Here is a 25,174-nt window from a genome sequence, read left to right as displayed (position 1 = left end):
ATGGCATGTTTAACTAGTAGAACTGAACAGAATAGAGTGCTGGCACTCTGTAACCTTCTTGCCTGTGCTGTTAATTCTACCTTGTAGATGTGAAATAGTTCACAAATTGTATGATATATCTCTGTATCACTTCCAGATGTATTGTTTTTTTGGGGGGGAGGGTGGCTGGAGAGCATGACATACTTTGGGGAAACACCAATACTGACATCAATTTGTGTGGTCCATCTTCTCCCCCTGCTACTTTATTTATTCAGTTGGGCTAACAGGTCTATTAGATTGGGCTGATGAAGGGTTGTGAGCAATGCACCAACTGGCACACTAACACCCCTAGTTGCTTAATTACTGTGCTGGTGGCTACAGGATAATGCACAATAATAACTTTGTACTTTAACTTTGCCTGAAATGGGTATTTGCACCTCAAGTATCTGGCCTGAGGCAGGCGCAATTACTCTGGTATTCAGGGGAAATTTTAGTAAAGAAACATTGTGAATTTCACTTATGTTTGGCATTTTACACAAGCACACTCTTTTGAGCCCTAAATAATGTATCCAGCAGATCTGAATTGGCTAAAAAAGGGCTGTAAAGAGTAATCTAATAAGTGATTTCCATTAGGGTACAGGGTACAAATTAGAAAGAGGAAGAACAAAGAGATGAGTTTATAAAAAAATATAGATAATTTGCAAAGTTACAGATTACTGTTTACAACACACTAAAAGTTAATTGTTACTTGATCTGTGTCTGTCATAGTCCCATAGTCTCAGAATGCCTGTTGGACTATTTTGAAGCTTTTAGCCCTTACCTTCTCTACATTGGGCAGCTGGTGGGCTGAATATCTATATTTTGGGCAAGTACTGATAAGCAGCAAAACCCTCTCTCCAGAAAGGCATTTTACTCCCAGATAAGGCATTTTGGATTTTAAATGCAGATAAACTTGCCAGATTTCTTCTGGTGTTTAATATTTTTTTCCCCTTTGATTGTTATTAGTCAATACAGGTGGGGGTAAAAAAAAACCTGAATCAAACCAGATGTTTGTTGATTTACATACGGGGCTTTCAAAGAAACAATGTAAATGCCAATGTAAAACTCAGGCAAGGAAATAAAATATAACAGGAATAAACTTTTGTGGGACTGCATTTCATTCGCATTTAGAACAAAACGTTTTGCCAAATGGTAAAGAGACATTTCTAAAGCTCTTCATTTGCAGGACAGCTACAACTCTGAACATAAACATGCAGCAGATTAACCCAAGTCAGTCCCATCTCTAAAACTGGTGGCCTGTGCATTTTCCTGTTGCCAGTAAAGAAGCAGTTGACTATAGAATTGAAGTGCAGGGCAATGTTTGGAAGTTGTGATAGTGATCTGCTTTACCTTTGGACATTAATAGACATTAATAGCCCCACAGTAACCCATGTTCATATGTTTTTGGGCTGCAGGGGCGTAACAACATAGGTAGCCCAGTAAGGCCCTAATTAATGAGCAATTTTAATATAAGTTGGTAGAATGGGCTAACTTACCTATGTTTTGGGGCTCTAAATTAAATTTGCTGTGGGGCCCAATAACATCTATTGATGCCACTGGTGAGCTACTCTATTGCCTGCCTCAACTGAGATGTCCTTTATGGGCATTAGAAAACAGTTCTCTGCTGACTGGCAAACCTACATAATATGACCTTTACTGTGTCTGTGGGTGTTTTTATATAGTACTAATCTGATGGAGGGGATATGGCAACTCACACTCATATGTATATGTGCACTCAGCTGGGGCAGATATGAAGAGAAGAAATGTGCCACTGTAAGCTAATTCGTTTTATAAATAAATTATAGCATCCCATTAAATATTAAAAAAAACATTTCTTTATTAATTCAATTTTCTACAGCAAAGTCCAATAAGGAGCCCACCAGATCCTTCATATGTGAATACAAGAGAGGCACCTCTTTTTTTTTATCTGAGCTTAGCCTGCAGAACGTGAAAACGTGTTTAGCATTATTCCTTTATTATGAACATTATAACCAAAGTCATGTGTAGAGCTGCTAAGACGTTGAACTAATTTTAGCTTACAAGAAGATGAAGATAAACTTCCCGCTATGGGTACGCCATATGCTATCCTGGTGATAATATTCAAGTGTAAAATATTCAACAGAGATACATTGTCTGAGAGGCGAAAAGAAACCGAGAAGGAAATTTCTGCACAGTTAGATTATATAAAATAATAAAGTCGCAGAAGTCTCGAATAACAGTAAATTAAATTAACTGGACATATTTTGACCTTGATGCTTTTTATGAGAGCTAAGATAATTTGTTTTGCTGCGTCTTTGATTAAATTAAATTCATTTCTCACATGCATATAGGAAAATCAATTTTTATAAGAATGGATTGCTTTTTTCAGGGGGGAAAAAGGAGAAACGCGCTTTTAACAGTGAAATCAGTATTAACTGTACATTGTCTAAAATGCAGAAACATACAGGCAAGTTCCTGATACAATTAGCCATAGTGTGTGAGAATTGGGATAGGGACTTTAGATTGCAAGCTCCTCTAACTGATGTGAATGATGTTTAATCATTCTGTGAAGCTCTGTGGAATATGTTGGAAAAATGATGGTAAACAGAGTTAAAGGCATTGCCAAATGCCCCTTTAAGCAAAGGAAATCTATTTGTTTCCATATTTGGAAAATTTCACTTCACTACAGTTTCTTCTAAAGAGTATTTGATGTATTTATTTGTCACTGAGACCACTTCATGGGGGAAGGATTTGTTAGTTCTTGCTAAACAGAGAAGAATCCAGGGTGGAGAGAAAGAGAATTTACAGATGAAACACTCAGGGCTAGAGACTGTGCAGAGCCGGTTGGAAGCTTTGTGTTAACAACTGCTGAAATGCTTGACCCCTGAGCAACCTTGGCCAAACAAACGTCCAACTGAAGAGCCTTCTTTTGACATAGATACCTGTTTTTTGGGAGGGGGGAGGGAGCTCAAAAGATGGCAGGGGATAAAGTCAAGAAAAGCTAATGATAGAAATGACCTAGAAACTTAACATTAAAGGCAAACTAGAACTAAATACTAGTGGGTTCCCTAGTGTTTATAACAAATAGTAAACTTGCATTTATAAATAGTATTTGACTTCCTATACTGATTGGGTGGCCATTCTTTGAATTGAACCTATTATAAGAAAGTATATTAACTGATCACTTTTATCGCTGCTGCAAGCATAAAGAATCACTATGGAACGTATGGAGTTGCTGCTTCTTGGTTCAGATATTTGTGTGTAACACATTTGCTTTGGGCCCTGTACTTGCCATTCTGAAGAAAGAATATAAAACCTCTGTTTGCTAATATACAACCTCTCTCTTCTAATATACAACCTCGCTCTGTTGGAAATTATATATTATGTGTTATAAACAATACATGGAATTCAGCTATTACAACATTATTTGACATCACACTGCTTTAGTTATAGTTTTCTGGGCATACACGTAAAGCTGGCCATATATATAAAGGTCTGCTTGGCAACGTCACCAAACAAAAGGACCTTTCCCCAATATGGCCATGTTGAGCCGGGCCAGTTGGCTGATCTGATTGTTTGCCCCTCAAACTTTGGTCCCTAGCAGAATAAAGAAGAATATATGAGATGAATAAGACAAAATGGTGCTTCTTTAAGAGTAACTCGATCTTGGTAACAGGGTAACAGTTTGAACAAATAGCCGGGTTGCCTGCTGAAATGTGTGATCCATGCTTAACCTGAAAACCCTGGCAACGAGAGATGGCAAACTTGCTTATCCCAGCTCTTTGTTTTTATAGGGTTTGCACAGGAACAAATACCTCCAAGTAAACACAAGCAAAATAGCTTTGCTGCTCTATATCATGGCAGCACACATGCACACAAGCCAGTTTTGGCAGGAAGTTTCTAAGGTCTGTTCCATACCATTTCCATTGCATCTTTATCTCTCCTGCTCATTGTTTGTTGCTGAGTACTTTAAACCTCAACTTCCCAACTAAAAGCTTCCTGTTGCTGTTGCCTGCTTTTAAATTTAGTTTTTTTTTTCTTTTTTTTTTTCAAACAAAATGCTGTTGCTCATTAAGTCCAATTCTTTTGAAAGGGGCCCTGCAATGTGAGATGGTATTAACCGCTTCGCTGCCTGAGAATCCTCTGATGTGTTGGAATGCTCCTTTGGCTGCGACAGTATCCAAGGAGTTAAAGAAGCTTCTTTTTTCCTTATTACAATAGAGTTGCAAGCTAATGAGAGAGCTACTCCATTGGTACCAGACAGGGTTTAGGCACGGGGGCTCAGTTATTACTGGGGTGCTCTGCAGCCTCATGCTTTTTTTGGAGCTGGAGATCTGGCCGTATGCCTTATAAATAAGCATGTAGCATGCAGGCTTGGACTAAGATTCAAAATAGGACCTGGCATTTCAAGTACACAGAGGCCCAAACACCGCCCCCCCCCCCCCCCCCCACCAGTCAACTAAATAGTGACTGTCTGTGGCATCTTACAGCGGCCCCTCTGGCTTTGTCAGTATCTACAGATTGCCAGTCTGGGTATGGTAGCATGCTGCGGAGAGTTAACAGAGTCTGAGTAGTGATCTATCTTTATCTAAATATTAGCACATTAGAAATTCTATTTACATGATGATGGTATGATCAGCTGAAAGATAGTCTATGATTTTAACTTTCAGCACTGTGTTTGCCTGTAAAGGGCAACCCTTGTATTGAATTGAATCCATTTGCTGAGTATTAGTTCTGTGTCTTAGGTTGCCAGTTTGCCATCAATATTAGATAACCTTGACTATAAGGATTTGATGTTGCAGACTATCAAAGAGGGCTTTACCTGGGTGCATGGCCAAGCCACATGAAACATATGCTTTTGATTAGCATTGGCTTCATAAATCACCCTCTTTCCCTGTTGATTATATGTGTCTGTGTTTAAAAAAGGGAAGCTGTAAAATTCTCAGACGTATATGTCTATCTGTGCTTACCTTATTGGTAATTTATTAACATAATATCGCAGTTATCAAGGTTGAGAAAAGGCACACATCTCTCAAGCACAGCCTTTTGCTCATATAATTTCTATTTAGCTTTCAGCTGATTCAGTAGAAGAAAAATAACCCCAATGTGAGGCAGAGGGGTCACGATTCTTCCTGACTCCAAAAAATGGCAACCAGCCAATGCCCAGTCAATACACTGTAAAATGTAATAGCACCAGTAACCTTGTATTTTCTGGTTTATCAAAAGGGCATCCAACCCCTGATACCCGGAGAGAGACACGCATGCAAAACTGGGTGTGATATTTTTAAAACAAGCCGGGGGAACAATATATCCTGCGTTTATCACTTCCTGTTGTGCATCACCATTGTAAATTATAGCCTCCTGTCAAGGGTAGCAAGCAGTGCAAAAAAACAAAATCATTTCACTCATCCAGAATTACAAATGTGTTTTATAGAAATGGATTTGTCTGGAGACAAACTACATTTAGAAATAGGGAAGGGCTCATACTGGCAGATACATCTGTGTCTTCTGTTGATTAAAATAGGTATTCTGCTTTCATGAAGGGGATACTGAAGTTATTGAAATATAGCTTTCATAGCTTCATTGCTTGCAGTATGGTTGCTGTCAGTCATGTTCTTTAAATACAAATAAAATACACATTTTCTTTAGATTTACTTGCACTTGAAATAGTGATGTGTATTGGCCCTCAACTATCACCGAAGCTATGGTCATGTGTATGCAACTGGTGTTTACTGTCAGTGTGCCAGCAATTGCTTATATCATTTGAAACTTGAAAATATCCTCTCTGTCTTTTGGCTAAAAATATGACATGGTTATTAAACATAAATGCACCATAAATTCCTAAACACTGTATATCATTTTATCAAGAAAATAACATGGCCTTGATGTTTTGTCACACAAAACAGGCAGAAATCTAGATAAAAGATAGTAAGCAGAAGCCTTACCATGTAGATGGCAGGGAGGTATGGTTAGCCCTCAGGAATAAACCTCTATTATGCTTTTTACTGCCAATTAAACAAGCATATTTTGAACTCATACCCTATCTATAGCCATTCTGGGACTTAGTTTGTGTTTTTGAGTTGTACTGTGTTGCTGACAAACCTTGTGCTCAGAAAGGATGATTGGCTGATGTCCTGGGAGTATCCCAGTTATTGGTTACACTCTACTTCTAGAGCATTATTGGTTATACTTTACTATAGAGTACCATATGATTGTTTATGCTTTTCCTCTGAAACCAAAGACTCCCCTTTTTGGGACAGGTATAGGATCCCTTATCCAGAATGCTGGGACCTGGGGTTTTCTGGATAAGGGGTCTTCCTTTCATTAGTTAAACCCAACAAGATTGTTTCAACGCCAATAATGATTAATTGTACCTTTGCTAGGATCAAATACAAGGTACTGTTTTATTATTACAGGGGAAAAGAAAATCAAATTTATAAATCTGAATTATTTGATTAAAATGGAATCTATGGGAGATGGCCTTCCTGTAATTCAGAGCTTTTTGGTTATGGGTTTCCAGATAACAGATCCCATACCTGTACTTGAAGTTTTGTTACCATTTTGTTACTCAGAATTGGTGTTCATCAGTTCGAGTGCCGTTGCTGACACCAGGTCATATGCCTTTTGCATGAAACCGATGAGCAACCCTGTCCTTTGTATTGAATGCCACTAAAATAAGCATAGAATTAAATTAGACTAATTGTCAGACTATACAAAACACAGAAAGAAATCGCCAGCGCTCGGTCTAACCCACGCTGTAGTGTTGACCAGCTGCTAGAAACACACAATTGTGCCAGCGCTCGGTCTAACCCACAATCTGGAGTTGACCAGCTGCTATAAACGATAAAAAACCATTACCTATACACAAAGAAGAAGAAAGTTTGCCAGCGCTTAGTTTGCCTTTCTTCTTCTTAATTGTCAGACTATGTCCGATGATGCCAAACCAGTATGAACACATTTTGCAGTAAAGGTGACAACCCGAGACTCGTGCCCATTAGCAGTCAATTGCTATATCTCCTACTCTACACTTACAGCATCACAGCAGTCTAAATAGCCAAAGGCCACCACAGACCAGTTCTAATGCTGTAATCAATCAATAAAATGTGTACCATTTTCCCTCCTCGCATTAGGTTATAGCACCAAGGATAGCCACATAATGTTCCAGGAATAATTTATCGAGAAAGATAATTCTGCAAAAGTTGCAAAAAAGGAGCAAAAGGAGCCATGGTTCAGGATCACTGTATTGATTAACAACATCCCAGTTTCATTTAGAAGCACCTCTTGACCCCCCACTTAGTAATGAGCCATTATGTATGCATATTTACAGAAGGTATCCAATCTTAAGTATTGCAAGTATCATTCCTAGTGTTAAACATATATGGTATTGCATGAGAGGTGCACACTTTGGTATATTTAACTAATACCCTCATTAAATTTTAAACGAAACGGCTAATTGTTTCCTTTTTTAAATGAACTTGCTTATCATTGAATATTTACCGTCACTTGTATGCAGCATAGAAAGCTAAGAAATCCACTGTGAATTACGTAACACTGGTGTCTTATTTCTGCAAATAGGCCGATCATTATTTCATTCTGCATTATGTAAATGTAACACACGAAACTTACTAGGCAAGCTCCAAAGAAGTCTATCATTAACTGCTTTAATGTTCTCGCTAACCTGTAATTTCAGCGCAACTTTAATTTAAAGGCTATGCAAGTTATTTCATGCAGTTTTCTGATTTTGATTTCTGATAACTATCTGCTGTGAGTAAACTGATGACTGGTTAAAGGCACATAAATACCTAGTTGCAGCTTCAATGAATGAATGTAATGCAGCTTCAATGAAAATGTGAATGGTAGGAAGACAGAGAATGGCAAGTAGGGTTCTTTTTAGCAGCATTGCCAGCCATTTGGAATACTGAGACTCAAAGGATTCTCAAAAAGGGGAAGAGCCCACCATATGAAGTATAAACTGGCAGTTATATGGCAGTCTCCATATCAGTTAGGCAAAAATTAGTAAAGGTGGCCATACAGGGACAGATTTAAGATGTTGAATCAGGGCCTTCAGACCAATTTGTCAGCTAATCTGTTTGTGTATGGGGCCCTCCCATTGGATCGAAAACATCATTGGCTCATTGATGCAATCAAATAAGGAAGTCAAGAGTTTTGACACAAGAAGTTGTATTTTTTGTAGCAGCAAAATAATACATGGTATTTGGTGAGCATATTTTTACTTTTGGCTCCTCACTATATTGTATTGAGGAGATAGTTGTATGTCTTAAATTACATTTTTACTGTAAGATGGACAGAATAAAATCTGCCAGATGTAGGGGGATAGAGCTCCATGTAAATATTTATTGTAGGCAGATATTTAAATTACAAAAACATATTCTTCTCGGTGCCTGTGGGTAAAGGCCAATATACATTTTTTTTCCCGAGGTCTGGCTCGAAATAAAGATAATCTAGTGGACTGCGTGGCGCTGGGGGGATGCTGTTTGAACAGCCCTGTTGTAGTGTATCATATTCCTATGTTCACAAGACTGGGACTCTGTTTCCTTTAATTAAAATAGCTCTGTGTCTGTTATGTTGAAAGCCTTCTTTATAAGGAAAACATTTTTGTAAACAGGTAGAGACCTTTTTGACCTATTGTGTTAAGTTTACTTGATCTAGAGTCAACATCTGAAAGGAAGGGAATTCGGTGGGAGATACTGCCAGAATGAGAAGGGAGAGCCCAATCACCACAAATATGTTGGGCTGTTTTCTTAACCATTGTTCCTTATCAGCAACTGATTAAATGTTAAATGTGGAAGAGACATGGAAAAAGGCATGTTGTGTGTGACGTGTTTCCTCTGCAACATTTCAGTTTCAGAATTGGTTCAAATAGCCGACCAAAAGATATTGTATGTTACTTCTTATAACAAGACATGCACCTACATCATTGTGATTAATTTACCTTTTTTGTTCATATCTGATATTTGATGCTTCCATGTGTATGTATATATGTGACTTATATGTGCCTTCTTTGATACTTAAGGCCTAATTTAAGAGGAGGGTCATTCATTTTCCATGATTAAAATCCTTGAAAGCCTTTACACTCTATGACAGTACTGTCCATTTGGCCTTGGGACATTTGGTTTATAGGATATTAGGCCTAATTTATCCATAACCTTATGACACATGAGGCTTTTTATATTACCCCTAACAATAACTAATTGCATAAAGAATCTATTACATAACATACCCTAATTTTACCATCCATTCCATCAGTGGTAAGTAATTCACCCTTATGAATTGTCTCATGGATGGTTAATCATAATGCTGCATGGACACCCCAGCTCTATAATAAGCTTATGTAGGACATACGAATAGCTGTAGGAGGCCTGTAAATTTCCCTGTAGTCAGTTGGATTAACACTTGTTTATTTTATGTATTGAAAGAAATTAAACGTATATTCCCTCTTCGAGAAATAACTTGAAAAAATAGGAGAGAGAAGAAAAAAAGGATCTGTTCCCAGTCGAGTCTATTATATTTTCAAGCAACACTTAAAGCCACTGTTTATATAGTCATACATGCTTTATTGAGCCTTTGCAGCTGTGCATGTCCCAAAGCATTTTGCCCCCCAACAAAGTGGCCCCTTTCTCCATGGTGAAAACAACTGTACACCACTTATCTCTTTAACACATTACTCTTTACTAGTATTAAGCTCTTTTTTACAATCCCTTATAAAAATGCCCTCAGCATGTTAATGGGCCTCGAGGGAATTTTCCTGGCCTGGCACTCTCCTTACGAGCCTTAAACCTTGAGCTCACCCTGTCTCCTAAAACTCCTGGCTCCGCTGCTCCTTTTTCTTTCAACTTTGTCACATTCACTGATTTTCTTTTATTCATGTGGCATAAAGTTAAATCACATCCTTATTATCCAGAGAAATGTGCACATATTTTATGTGATGCCTAGGAAGGTCTTATGTAAACTGCAGCTGGAAACGCTGAATCTGTCACATTGACACCATTACTTTTCTTTTTATTTATTAAATAAAACACCGGCATTTTTCACAGCACTACAGGGAGGAGGTGACTGGTACTTGCCAGCTGACATATAAACAATGCCCCATTGATGGGATATGTGCAATTCATGGGAACTACAACTCCCAGAATGCCTCCTACACAATTTAAACTGAAGGGGCCACTGGTTCCATTTGCCATTGTCATAATTTTCCAACATTCCACATTCCAACTAATATATTTATTTAGGTTCATAACAAGACTTTGTTGCCATTAATGTTCCCAGTGTGCATCATTATACTTATCAAATAATTTTCTGTCTTTTTTAAACATGCTGTCTTTTGGTGACCACAATAGCTTGCCCACCAGAGGCCACTGTTTCACTGGAGACTATGAACAGGGTTGCTAACTTTTCTGGAAAAAAATTACCTGCCTTTGTGTATTTGTTCATTTTACCCTATTAATAACATTGGCATCAGCATCATTTTTACTGTCCAGGCTGGCAAAGTATCAGCCAGGTGGCAACCTTAACTATGAATGAAATGGAAATGATCGTTTACATGAGGGAAAAGTGCATGACAGCTTTCATATAATTATTACAAATATTTTTTTACAACTTGGCTCTTTGGGAAAATTTACAGAAAACTAAAGAGAATGTGATATTTCTTATAAAGGAGGAAATATTTGCCTTTCAAATATCCAGAGGAATTGCACTACAGAACAGTGATTGCAATTCAGTAGGACTACCAAAGAAAACTACAGATACCAGAAAACATTGCACCATTGCAATAGTCAAGACCTTAAAAAAGCAAAATCATATACCATTCACCATAGATAGATTTAAATAATCTCCTTGACCTACATGCTTCTTAAGAGTGGTACGGAAAATGCTGGGAACAGACTCTCGACCTGGAATTTTTTTTCTAAGCATTTATTGTCTTTTTTTATTTCTAAATGCCATTAGTGACTGTGGGAAGGAAGATTGTATGAGGAGGGAGATCTGACCTGCATGAGAGGCAAGCGAGGGACCCCTGCTGACATGGGCAGTTTGACCTATTGAATGGCCTGAATGCTATAAATGCTGCTTTATCCTCTCTTGAAAGAAACAAGATAGCATGGCCTAAATGCCTGGGTGTACTTAAATAGGCAACTATAGGACGTTTGATTTGAGTGTGTTTGAAATCTGAGCCTCTTGACAGCAAGGGAGGTGGCACAGGTCACCTGCATTACTCTGTGGGGACAGACTGGGGTCTCATAAGAAATTGTCCGTACTGAAATTTAAGTACAAATTCCCTTCTTCCGTGTCTGGCCTGTTGCACAAGATCACGGCCTATGAAATTTTTTGCATAAACAATTTTTAAATATTATTTGAAAGAGGGACTTGCTTGCCGTGAAAGACTTGACAGTTTGACACGGACAGGAAGGGCTGGGAGCTGGACTGGGGGAGCACGGCTCTCCTTATGCTAGTTAGAGGCCGGGTGTTTTTTAAATAGTGTCTCGTTGCTGTGCAGAGCTCTTGTGCTCCGAGCGATTTGACAGGCAATGAGTCTGCTTCAGTGATACCAAATCCTTTTAGACTAATTTGCGAGAGCAGAAAAACAGCTAGCACCTCTGGATGCCATGTTCAAAAACAAAAAAATCAGGTATTGCCAATTAAAGTGCTATTTCAAACAATCATATCAAAACAAATTACGTTTAGCTCCTCTGATAATGTCATGCAGCGCCTAAAGTGAAAGCAAGTGAGACTTTCTATTCTGCTAGGAGATCTGAGTGCAGCAGACTCATCAGGGACCCAGACAAAGGTAGTGTGAACCAGGTCTGCGCATTGTAATATTGCATATGTGCAACACAAATGCAAAATTGGGCATATTCTACCCAGAATAGCCAAAGGCCATTTTAAGAGCCTCTGGCCTCTCAGTCAGCGGCCTACTAGTTAATTGCCACACTGACTTCATGACACATGGGCAGATGATATGACATTTTCAGTTTCTGTCACTAGCAAACGCCACAACGTGGCCTGCACTAGTTGCTAAGAAGCTGTCAGAAACCATTAGCAGTTGGCCAAAGTTGCCCTATGGCATTTCCTCATGGCATCAGCAAAACGAGCATAAATCACCCAGCGGAGCCTACTGCTATACTAATGAGGCTGTAAGCTTGTTTATGGACTAGCATCATTTTTATGATTATTTCCACCTTTTCAGCTTGCCTTCATAATTTGCCTTCGTTTGGCAGCAGGAGAAGTCAAATCTGGGGGATGAAGTCACTCCTCTGACATTCGGCAAATGTTCTTTCTAGCTGCGACCATGTGCTTAATCATTGGACCTTTAGGGTTATTGTAGGGAGCTTTTGTACACATCACAGAGAGGGTGTACGGAAACAAAAGATTCCTTATTTTGCTTTTTGCAAATCCAATTTCAGCATGGAAAGTCAGGGCTTAATAACGTACTGAGAAAACGCACCATTGTCAAAACATCTCCGGACAAAATTACCCTCCTTTCTGTTTGCTTTTTCTTTTCTCTGTTTCTCTAACTCATGTCGGACAGGACTATGGTTTATTGTTTTAGGCTTTTCTGAACACGCATCAGTATTTACGCTGAATTCAAGGCATTTGCTTCCAATGAAAATCTTGTCTTAGATTACAGCTCAGCAGTGTCATTTCCCTCCCAGATGGGAGTAAAGTAGCTGTATTTGCCTAAAAACAGTAGGAAGAACAAACTGCATTAAGCCTGGACTGTTTTTGGCTTGACCTAATGATGTAACAGAAACCTTTTTATTTGGGATAGGTCATTGCCAGGGATTGAAGGAGGGGATCTGGCTCTTGCTTGAAAGGTTTCTTCATTGTATTTACATAAGTCTTCACTTACAAAAATTCAACTCCTAATGCTTCTGCTTTCATAGAACAGAAACAAACAGGAAAGATTCTGGTGAGTGTTAGACTCGGAATTCAGAATTGCTTTCTTCTCCTAATGGAGTATATAATTCAGGTGCCCTGAAGGCATGCTTTCAGGAATTCTTTTGCCTGAGGTAATGGGAAGCTAAGACTGTTTTAGGGCCTTGATTATCTATTGATGCGCAAAGCTGGATAAAAAGTCGGCCCTGTCAGATTGTAGTTGATATTTCCATAAATAATCAATTGGATTTCTTCTTTTTAGTTACAAAGTTGATAGTTCCATTTAAAGTATTGGTTGTCGTTTTTAAAGCCAGAGATCATATAAAATAATGAAATCAGGTATAAAATGGAATGTGTGTGGGGGATGGTTATAAATATGGTTATGGATAGTGGCTGTTCTTCAATCAACACAAGTATATTTCTTTTCAAATGATGCTTCTTTAGGATATAAAGCAGATTTGCTCATTGAAATTTTAAATGCAGATGAAGATTTTCCATGGCTCCCGAGTCTTTGATGGCATTTTTTGATTTTTCACCTTTTATGCAAAAAAGAACGAGAAGATAAAGACACAAAGAGCCGCAAAAACAGCTCTGGTGCACGGACCGGGTGCCTGTCATTGTTATGGTTTTACAAGGTCATCAGAGCATCAAACCACAAACACTTTTTTTACGTTAAGTCAACCAAAATAATGAAATGTTACTTTTGTGGTTTTAAATGCACAATGACTGCATTTACTTTTTTTTTCTTCTCCGACATACTTAAGGTAAAATGGTAATGTAAGCGTTTACCTAAAGCTAATTTGTGGGTTTCCTTGCATAAGCAAGACATGATTGTGAAAAGAGTGTGTTTATTTGACTATTGTTATTGACACGTTGGAATTCAAGTGAATTAACAACACTTTCAATGTAATTTACACAGCCATTTTTCAGAGTGGCTTAAGTGATGCATCGGGTGATGAAATGTTGTAGATAGGATGTTGTCATATTAAAAAGACATTTTTTCATAGACATTTTGCATAGCTCTGTGTTAGAGTATCTGTGACATATTTACATAGGCGCTGTCATGCTGTGGTTGCATTTGACTACAATGTTGCCTTGGTGTTATAGCCCCTTTCGTTGAGTGAATAGACCTAGTGGTTCTGGGGTTGCGATTGGATTAGGCTGCATACCTATCTGGTTTCTTGATGGTAACATGCAGAAGGAATCTAGTTGTAACACACAGTATACCCTGCACTCTACCACTGCTTTACGGTAGGTAGGTTGGTAGGTAGGTAGGTAGAAAGGTCTGTGTGTAAGCAAGGTGACCAAATTGGTGCTGGCCAGGTGCTGGTTTTGTATCTATGAGCATAAACAAATCAAATAGAGTATAGCCCTTCAGCTAATTAGCCCCGTTGTGTAAGCCCTGTGTAGTATCTCTGTATACTGTCCCTTACCAAAATTGTTGCCCATGGCAAACATCTGGCACTAGTCCCTCAGGAACTAAATGAATGATGTTATATGGTAATATGGCCACAGCCTAATAACCCTTTCGGTTTTGTTCTTGTCTAGTGTAGTCAGAATACTGACTGCATGCATTTCATTGGTTCTTATGGTTAAGTTGCCTGGGGCACACTTGGCCCATGTTACTACATAACCCAGTTGGATTGTGAGCTTTCATGAGCAGGGACTCAAGGGATAATTTGCTAACAATCATGCAAAGTGCAGCGACCCGCAGCAACCAATGAGTCATGTGCTTTTGTTTCCCTACTACTTTATTAAAGATAATCACTTTGTAGTTGTTGGAGATTTTAGCCCTTCCAGCTGCCTGTACTGATAGAAGAATCACAAGGGAAGTGAAGTTTGTTAATAGAGTTAAAATGAGCCAAGAGATATATAATTCAAAGACCATAAAGATATAGAAATATGTGGGAATAAGCTCAAAATGCAGGAGGAAGAGCAGAAAACCATTTACTGAAAGCCCACTACCAAATTTCATTTTTTTGAACAATTGTTTTTTCACATCTTCTACGTGGGTTTTTATCATTCTAAGTTATTACTTTGAGCTTTTTAATGTCTATGGTGTTTTTGTCACACCTGTTCCTTCTTTAGTGTATGTTGAATTTCTAAATATGGGTGACAGAGGTCACTTTTCAGGTTTAATGCTTTCTGGCTTATCTGCAGTGTTTAGTATTGTACACCCGTAGGACCTTTGAACTCAGATGGTACAGTACTCCAGAGGTAGGAATATGACATAGAATTTCCTTCTTCTCTGTACCAATACCATTGTCTTCAGGTGCATCACAAGCCTTCCCTGTATCTGTAGCTATTTACTGTCAAATGTCTAATTGTATTTGATGAAAGAAAATTACTTTGCCTACCACAAAGGGCCCATTATTTCCAAGATTTCATGGGTGGGAATAATTCCTATTTGGTAAATTCATTTGTTCTCTGTTGAAACTGGTAAAAAAAAAAACTTACACAAATGTTTTTTCCTCTCATATGTTTCATGGGCTACTTGTTCACAATTATTATTACAGTCGCTGTAACTGGCACACATCTTCATTAAACCATACATGTCCATGGCTGTATGATGAATAGACACATTTTTGGAATATACAAGCCCTTAGGAAGAAGTGTAGGATACTATACAGTTTGGCCAATTTGGCCACCCAGGATGGTTGATGTTGCCTATATTGCAATGGTAGGATTCAGCAGTCTAAATCTGATCGGGGTGCAAGAAAGTCTTGTCAAACCAGCTTGCTTATAGCTGGTAAATTGCATTTCCTGCAGAAATGTTAGGTTAGAATGTCATGGTTTAAATCTACAGCCAACTGATTGCTGACCTCTTGCTCTTTGCGCAGAATGACAAGTTAGTTCCCTTACCATCTGGGTATGCTACATTACCTGGTATGCACTGCTGTCATAGGTCAGTTTAACTAAGTGTTAAGAATGTGAAACATTTGTTAATAGAGGGTTGTAAAAAAAACCTTCAATGTTCTACAACTTGTCCCCATTATGCCTTTTATACTTTGTGATATAAATGCTGCAGAAGTTCTGTGGGGCTATGTAGGACTATGTAGGACATTGTATGTCAGATGTTTCAGGTTGAGGTTGCTCAAGTCCTTCATACTGACTTTAGAAGATCACTTCTTTTGCTGCTGACTCAGTATAATACACAGCGATTACAGCTTGGTTTTGCCTTTTTACAGGTGATGGTTTGGACAACAGTGTAGCCTCACCGAGCACAGGGGATGATGATGACCCAGACAAGGACAAAAAACGGCATAAAAAGCGAGGTATCTTTCCCAAAGTAGCCACAAATATCATGAGGGCATGGCTCTTCCAACATCTAACAGTAAGTTGAATTTGAGATATTCAATCCAGTTTAATCTGTTGTTCTAATGTCTATAAATGTCTATCTTTCTATTTTCTTGGTATTTATGGGAACTCTGCTTTTTATTGTGGTTGTGTTTTTATCCACAGTTGTATTTGTAAGGATATTTGAAGGACATTACAGTTTCCCATTGAGTAGTACAACATTATATGGGTCCTTTTGTATAGGAAGCTTTTGCACTGAAAAGAATATTGGCTCTGTTCCTATAGGACACCCCACTTTTTCCTCTGAAAAGTATATTGAGTCTCTTCTGCCTAGAAGTATATATGTTTGTTCTGCCCTTATTATACTAAGACTTTTTTCATTGATCCTGTTCTTGCAGGACACTTTACTCTCTCACTGGGAAATATATACTTTCTTCTATTAAAGGCCACTCCACTTATTATATTGAAATCGGGTACATTCTTATAGGATACTCCACTACTTTTTTCATATGACAAATGAACTATGTCTAGCCTTGAAGAACTGTATGTTTGCAATTGTGCATGGTTTTTTGTTGCAGTTAGGTATGGTGTTTTGATCTCTTAGTGAGCACATATGTGTTGCATATTAATGTTATTCATGTATTGTAATATATACTGGAATTATTTAGGCACCCTCTCCTCCACTCCTGCCCTCCTCCAGCTGTTGCAGGTTCTACTTACCTTCTTTGTAAGACCCTTGTGTCATGTATGTATGTTCAAAGGTTTGGTGTAGATTATATGTCCAGCCTGAAGCCAAATGGGTGTTCCCCAGCTAGACAGTCTATGAGTGGGAAGTCCCTAAATAACATACAAATCCATTTACGCTATATACCAATATAGGTCTACTTAATATTTCTGTTTTAGCATCTTTAATTTTTTTTAAAAAAATTAGCATCTTTTTTTCTTTTTAAACATTTAAACAATAAAGAGAGTTGGTCTTGGACTTAGTCTAAGCAATATGATCCAAAGCAAACTACTCTATTATTACAGACGGAACATGTATTAAGAATCTGGCAACTTATTGGTAGAATGCCCATCATACAAATTCTAATGAGACCTCCTTGTAAAAGTTGTCCTTCTTAGTTTAAACAACCAAAGGAAATCTACAACGTGGAATAATTTCTTCCTGTGCTTTCCCTGGTGGCCACTAAAGCAGAGTTCATTGTCTGAATTGGTTTCAAGTAGTTCATTGTCTTTATAGGTTTGGCTAATTGAGTTATGATATTTCTTGAGTTGGAGTAATTTGAAGTGCAGGTGTTGTACATTTAGTGAAAGGTGTGTTTATTATAAAATAACTTAAAAATATGTCTTGGGTGTGCCTCTGGATTTGTTGCATTGCAGTGCCTTTTTTGTGCATACTGATGATGGAAACATTCTTTCATTCATGCTTTCTGTAATCACAGTTACATTACTTGAGCATATTATTTGTGGAATAAGCAGCTTTTTTATTTACTGAATCATTCATGCAGAGCTAGATTACTGAGTACTGAGTATGCGGTCTGAGAGTGGATTGCCTTCCTTAGAACCATGACTCCATGACTTGTTTGTTTATACATAGAGTTTGGTAAGAGTATATACAATTTGTTCTACAGGTTTAATCCGATTAGAGCATCTTCTTTTTTTATGTCACCTATTCTCATAGTCAGATTCCACAAGATCTCAAGGGCAATTAACAAAATTAGATGAAGAGTTCCCAATTGTTATTTGAGCTTTATGTTTTGACTTAAGTGATAACTAGGCAAACATAGAACATGTGTTCCCTTGGGAGCAGAATTTGAGTAATCCAGCTATCCCAAAGCTAATGCATGTGGATAACATAGGAAGCAAAAGCTTGCCATTTGTACGCCCTGCCTGGTATAAAAATATGTGTTTAACTGAAAATACCCCTACCATCTGCTGCTATGAAATGCATATGCCTGTGAATGGGGAATTCCTGGTACCATGTAGCATCTATACTTTGTCTTGCACAAATGCCCCAGTGTATTTACCTGTCTGATGCCTAAGCAGATGTTCTTTGCTGTTTTATTTACATAAAAACACACCCTTTTCAATAGCACTTAACATTAAGTTATTTAGCCTTTAAAGGCTATAATATATTGTAGAAAGTAATATTTTTAGTTTTTAATTATTACAGTTTTTGTTCAGCAGCTATTCCATTTGGAGTTTCAGCAGCTATCTGGTTGCAGGCGTCCAAATTACCTTAGCAACCAGGCAGTAGTTTGAATGAGAGACTGGTATATGAATAGTAAAGGATTCCTAAGTTATAAAAAGTAACAATAACATTTTAGCCTCACAGAGCAATAGTTTTTTGCTGCCGGGGCCAGTGACCCCCATTTGAAAGTTGTAAAGAGTCAGAAGAAGAGGACAATTTAAAAACCATAAAAAAATAATAATAAAGACAAACTAAAAAGTGTACTTTATATGCAATTACTTTTACTTTTTACTTTACATGCAAGCAGGCAGGGAAGAGGTGAGGTGCATTCAGCTATACTCCTATATTTTATTTCCACTTTCAGAGAAAGATAATCCCAGAAGTATGTTTCCCCTTTTAGTTACATTGATGCTAAAAATGTAACCAGTACAAAATAAAAATGTGTTCATCATAAAATCAGGCTTTGTCTAGAGACTGTTGTGCTAGTTTAGCATATCCAGGCTCCCTTTCCATCTCCAAGCCTCCAAGACTTGGTGGTTGCCATCGAAAAGGTGATATCTGACCTGTGCAGTGACTGCTAGAAGACTTCAAAACTCCAAGCGAACAGTTTCTAATAGTAACGATGACCTTCAGGTTGCTCATTTCCTGTCTGTTAAAGCCCTGTGAGGTTAAATTCAGGTCTTCTTAGAAGCACTAACTGCCATGAAATTTCTCTCCCCATTTGTCACTATTACTTAGTCGATCAGGGAAGAGTTTCAAATAACTATACATTATGCAGAGCCCTTAATTGACACTACCTGATTTCCAACGTAGTATGATTAAAACCATGCAAAATGCAAATCTGTGCACTTTCATGTCATGCCACATTATGTTTTATTATTTTCAGTATCCTTTTTCCAAAGCCATAAGGCAGCCCTTTGAAAATTTTCTGCAGATTATTTCAATAGAGAGGCTTCGAAGTGCACTTGCATTCTGCTGTTTCTTACCATAGTAACTAATTCTTTTTGTCATGTAAACCCAGATCCTTTGTAGAACCGTGGGCAGTTTCTAGAGAGGTCGATGTACTGGTTAAAATCACAGCAGATGTTCACACCATTTAAAAGTTTAGGGTTCATATATACGTCTACAAGCTGCTTTCTTGTCGAAAATCAGAAAACGATAATAGTAATAATAAAGTATAATGGCAACCATGCTTATTAGGATAGTAGTTGGCAAAACACACAGAAAATATTCTGCACAGAACTAATGCTAATATCAAGTGCAGCTTTAAAGGAATGCCAACAATAATAAAGCACAACTATTTCATTGGTTTTTAAATGCATTAGTAAAACTTTTTTTTTTACTCTCCATATATATGTGTATATGAAACGATAAAGTGATGGATTTAGAATCCTGTTGCTAGGCTTTCCTAAATACCATATAGAAATCACTGAATTGGTTTACAGATTCTGACTTACCATATCCAATCCATTGTTCTGTGTCTTGTTCCTTTATTATCCTTATTCACTCCCAAAGCCCTCCTTTCAGTCTTATAATCATTCCAGCTGTACATGGCAAAGATTAGACAAAGTAGCAACAGGGGGAGTTTGTTTCTAAAACTATGTCTAGCATATGCACCCCTCCTTTACAAAGCCCAATTAAAAAGTATATTTTATTGATGATTTGTTTCTGTTTAGTGATGTGCTTTGTTAGAAGACCTGGCATGATTAGGTTATTGTGATTTGGCTCATAGCAAGTAAGGATAAGAAAGGACAACCACACATAATTCTTTTAGACAAGAAATAGCAACCGCACATGGTGTTAGCTTGTAGCTCACATAAAAAATGTGAAAGTTCACTGTAACCACTGTTGGATTGTAACACTTCCAAGTGGGCTGATAACCTCCTATACTCAGGAGACCTCGGCAGAGATTTTATACCTGAATAGGCCCACTGATACCTGCCTGCCTTATATATAATGGTATGTACCTCGACATGGTGTGAAAACAATCTGGTTACACTCTATGTCTGCACAGTTTTATACACTTTTTATAGGTCCATAACATGCTTGCATTGTTGGTGATGTACGTTTACATTTTAGTTTAGCATGGAGGCTAATACTGAACAATTTAATCTCATTATTTAGAGGAACCTTGGTTGTCCAGTTTGGTCATTGTAAGAAGACCTGCCAGACTCTTCTGTATGTGTGACCCCTATTTGATTATTTTGAGCTGTCAAACTCCAGTACCAACCCACAAGAGTAGATTACTCAAAATGTAAAGTCAGGCCACAGATCGGTACAGGATCAGACAACATAATGATGGCATGGGACAGACACCCACTGTGGCAATGCGACTGTCCAACAAGTCTACAAGCAGAACAATCAGTCGCCCGAAGGCTTGTGTGTACAACTTTTGGGGACTGCAGTTACTTTTTTACTTTAATTTATTTTACTTAATATCCAATGGGAGCATATTTTTTTTCAGCAAAGGAGGCACTGAACTGAATTCTGTATTTCAAATATGAAAACATGCATTCACAATACATAAACCTTAGTCATTCCAGGAAAATAGAGATGGCCTAATGAAGGGGGCTGTATAAAGTGAAATAATTAAGAACATATTTTGTTTAACATTCCTTTGACATGGATGTTCCTATAGGTTTCTTTCCAGGAATACAGCTAAGGTCAGCGTTATCGAAAGTGTTAGCCGCACATGTTTGAAAGTGAATGGCTGAATAAAATGTAACCTTTGTGAATGTGTATTATGTTTGGTCATTTGCCCTCTTAAAGGGAAACGCTAATGAAATTGGTTTGAATTTTGCTTCTATAATCTGTATAATAATCTATAAACTGTTTTCTTCTGAATTTTGATCTTTGCTTTAGTTAAACTGTTCTACTCCCAGTATTGTATGTGTTAATGGCTTCAGCTTCCCCTCTGTTTCAGTTTAAGTACAAATGTGTTTATAAAATGACTGCTGCATCAGTATAATATGGTAGAGTCATTGACAAGCATAGGTGCCAAATTGCACCAGTGCAACCCCCACTGACACCTGGCTGGGGACATCGGGTGTATGAGCTTGGCGGCTGGTTCTAAATGCTAAACTGCTTCTTTAATATTTGTATTAAAGATAGTAGATGTTAGCCTCTTCCAAAAGGAAACAGGTCAGCTTTTACTCTTGGTGTGCTGGATCAGAGTTTTACTTTACCCAGGGTGCTGGCTTGGTAACTTTATGCTTTAAGGAGATGATCCTGTAGATAAGTGAGTTGTACAAATTTACAGTACATTTTAAGTGCTTGTTAATTATAAAACCAGACTCCCATTTAGTTGTACTGAGAACAAAAAATATGTAGAATCTGTTAGGGTGATATCTATGTATAATAACATTGATTTTATGCAGAGGAAAGTTGCCAAATGTGTATCAGTGGCTCCCTACAGAGCTGCCAAATGTGCAGCCTACTGCTCCCTACTGAGTTACCAAATGTGCAACCAATTGTTTCCTGCTGGGCAAAGCTCACAGTCATTTGTTAGCAATGACACTTGCTTTTGAATACTATTGGCTTGGTCTTCTCAGTCCAGGCAGCTCAATGGGGCAAGCAGTGTTAGGGCATGCCAGGCTTTCTGTCCCCTGCTTTGTTGGGCTGCCAATAACATGAACCTACCAGGGCTCCAATAGTGATGTCACAGGATCTAAACTGCTAGTCCCCCCCCATTGCCCACCTACTGCCAAACCTCATCCTGCAGCAGAAGCTATAGCATGCTCTCAGCATGGCATTGCCCTGATGTAGGGAAAATGCCATATATATAGAAGGGTTGCTGCAGTTGCTGTTGTGTGCACCTTCAGCAGATGGAGTCTTCTAGGAGTTACATGGAAGGGCCACAGGAAAAAAAAATCACTGATGCATTGAATCCTGCATTCGGTTTGGGAATTAGCCAAGATTAGGCATGTTTCACCAGGATTAGGATTCGGCCAAATCTGAATCCTTAAAATCACAGATGTTAAAAGTTTTAACCTCCTGCTGCACACTTGGTTCTCTTTAACCCTTTCATAGTCTAAATAACATAAGCAAATTAAGCTTCATGTTCGGTTCGGTATTCAACCAAATCTTTCACAAAGGATTCAGGGTTCGGCCAAATCCCAAAATAGTGGATTCGGCACATCCCTAATATAAGGCACTACTACTTGCCCTACAGTTGCTATCTTGCCTTACTATTTCCATCTTGCTTTGTTTTTATTCTTACCTACAACTGTTGCTCTGGTAGGCCAAGTACGCAGATGGATTGCGCCAGGGGCCCCTATTTCCCCACTGATAGCTGTGCCTGACATGAAACTTGTTTGTGCAGACACATAAGGGCCACAAGCAAGCAAAATTCACCCTAATAGGCATAGTTTCCACCCATCAACAAACAATAGACATTGACATAGTTCTTGAAAAGCATCTGCTCTCTGCCCTTTGTGTCAGAGCAAAGTGAAAGAGAGCAGTGTACTTTACACCTGCCTTAGGGTTCTAGAGTCCCTTGTATCCCCTGGCCCTCCCAAAATGATGCATATGGAAGGAGCATGGCAAGGGATGTCCATGTACCTTACCTCTTATATACAGCAATGGCAGCCACGGCCAATACTGAATACACAGATGGAGGCTAAGAAAAATGGTGCTTTTTGTCTGATTTTGCACTTTGCACCTTAACCCCCTGTTATAAATGAGCCCTTTAAAGTCCAAGTGTTCCTTGCCTGACGGCTATGAATATGATCTCCAGTTGTCCGCCTCATTTGCAAGCAAATTCTTTTCACTTCATTCTTGTTTAATTTAACAAGAAATGAGTAGTAAATGAAAGCTGCTGCCCGCAATCCTACTGTGAGCGTGTTTTGCACTTGGCTCCCCTGTGAAAAGGCAATTTGGGAAATGATGTGATAGAGTAATTAGTTGAAACCAGGGCTTCTGATTGTTGCTACGCTTGTGTGGTAAGGGCCTAATCGGAGAAGGAGAAAAAAAATAAAAATAACAGATTATTACCCAGTCAAGTTGGCTCAAAGCTTCTTCATTTATTTGTAAACAGAATATTTAGTGACCGCATAGGAAGAAGCTATAATCACCAGCTCGTAAAGAAACCACAGCAGTGCTTTTGCATTTATACCGAGAGCTCATGTAAAATTTAAACTGGGAAGCAGCCTCCCTGTTAATGTAATTAGGATCTAATTTACCACCCTTTGCACACAGATGTAATAATGCCTTGATATTTACTCAATCTTTAAACACATTAGACGATACCTCAGCGCGGCAGTTAGTGAGCAGAAACAGGTGTGAACTCTTTTAGAATTCATTTTCCATGCTGAACGCATTGTATTTCCTGGGAAATATTTACCGAAATCTGTCCAAAAAAAAAAAAAGAAAGAAAAAAAGCAACGTCTGAGCACAAGGTGGTAATGGACAGTTACCCTTTATGTGCTCCTGTATTTCTCAACGGTTAAGTAAATTAAAGCAAATGCAAGGAAAATCAATAGGCTTGCCGAGTCTCGGTTGTGCCTCATAGACTTTAGGACACAATGACAGATGTGTTGCATATGAACCATTTAAGTATTAATGCCTGGGAACTGCCTAAGTGCGCGGGCCAAGAAATATTCGCCAATATTGTATCTCAGACAATAATTAGCGCCCTGCGATATAAACGTTTCTTGCGCTGTTCTATGTTTGTCAAGGGAGGGTGCTTGTTTTGTTTGCTTTTGTGGAAGATCGATTTGGGAGGGAAGAAGGGTGGCTAAACATGGACTAATAGCCAGTGGTTCTTCTGAGGCTTTGGAATAGACCAGGAACAGATTTCTATGAAGGGGAAGATGAAAGGATATATTTAAGCTCATGCTTCTTTGTTTAGAAGAAGGGTACCCTGTTTTTAAGTAGAGGTTACTTGATTCTTAGTTAAATCGATGATGACGCATTAAGGTATAACATATTGTGGGCTCAGAGGACTCCTTTTCTACATAATTACAGTAGGAGCTGCCCATCACTTTTTTAAAAGCATTCTACATAACCCATAGATAATATAGAGAGTAATCTCATTTATTTGCTGAAACACAGCCTTTTTACAGGAAAAAGTCCTGAATGAGTCTGTTGTGCACAGCGTAGCATTTTGTCCTCTGTAAGGACAGGTGTGTCAGTAAAAACTGCAAAATGGGCAAATACAAGACAAATGCAGTCTGTAAGTACATGAGTCACTAATGGCCTCACCTGTTCTCTAGCAGGGATATTTTTAAATCCTTTGTGGCCTGGATCTCAGGAATCCTGTTCTGCAGAGACTGCTGCACCATATCTGTGCATGACCTCTTGCACTGCTTGATTTCTCTGGAATAAATTATAGAAATGCATGGAAACTGATTACATTGAGGACCCAAATGATGTGCCATTAAGGAGAATCAATACCCCTGTTTTATATAAATAAATAACATATATTTTAATAGTATGTGCCATTGGCTAATCCCATTCTAAACACTTCCACACATATTTGTTTTTCCTTCTACACTTCTTCCTGTTTCAGTTAGAACCTGCATTATTTCCTGTCAGGTGATCAGTGAGTCACATACAGAACATTGCAAAATGGTGGCTTGGTTTAAACTGATATGTATATGTAACTTTAACAAGATTTTTTGCTTTCTCCTTTTATGGGATTTGACTGTACTTTATACATGGTAATAAAGTTTCTCTTTTGTTAAATTTATCTACATTACCTTCCACGTTAGTATTATTTTCACAGTACCCATGTACCTCCTCCATGTTATATATGTGCAGTTATAACATACTTTATGACTTGTTTTCAAGAAGAATCAG

General features: G+C 38.3%; 1 protein-coding gene across 2 annotated transcripts in view; it reads left to right on the top strand.

Annotated features, from left to right (window-relative positions):
• The window catches only part of meis1 (Meis homeobox 1), a 112,342-nt gene that overhangs the window by 42,465 nt on the left and 44,703 nt on the right, over positions 1–25,174 (top strand). For both annotated transcript variants that reach the window (XM_002931746.5, XM_004914716.4), the window contains exon 8: positions 16,077–16,222. In XM_002931746.5, the coding sequence (XP_002931792.1) occupies positions 16,077–16,222 (146 nt within the window). The remainder of the gene's footprint in view (positions 1–16,076; positions 16,223–25,174) is intronic.

The sequence above is a fragment of the Xenopus tropicalis genome, chromosome 5, assembly GCF_000004195.4.
Source record: "Xenopus tropicalis strain Nigerian chromosome 5, UCB_Xtro_10.0, whole genome shotgun sequence".
NCBI lineage: Eukaryota > Metazoa > Chordata > Amphibia > Anura > Pipidae > Xenopus > Xenopus tropicalis.
Note: the sequence above shows the minus strand (reverse complement) of the source record. Positions and strands in the feature narration are given on the sequence as shown.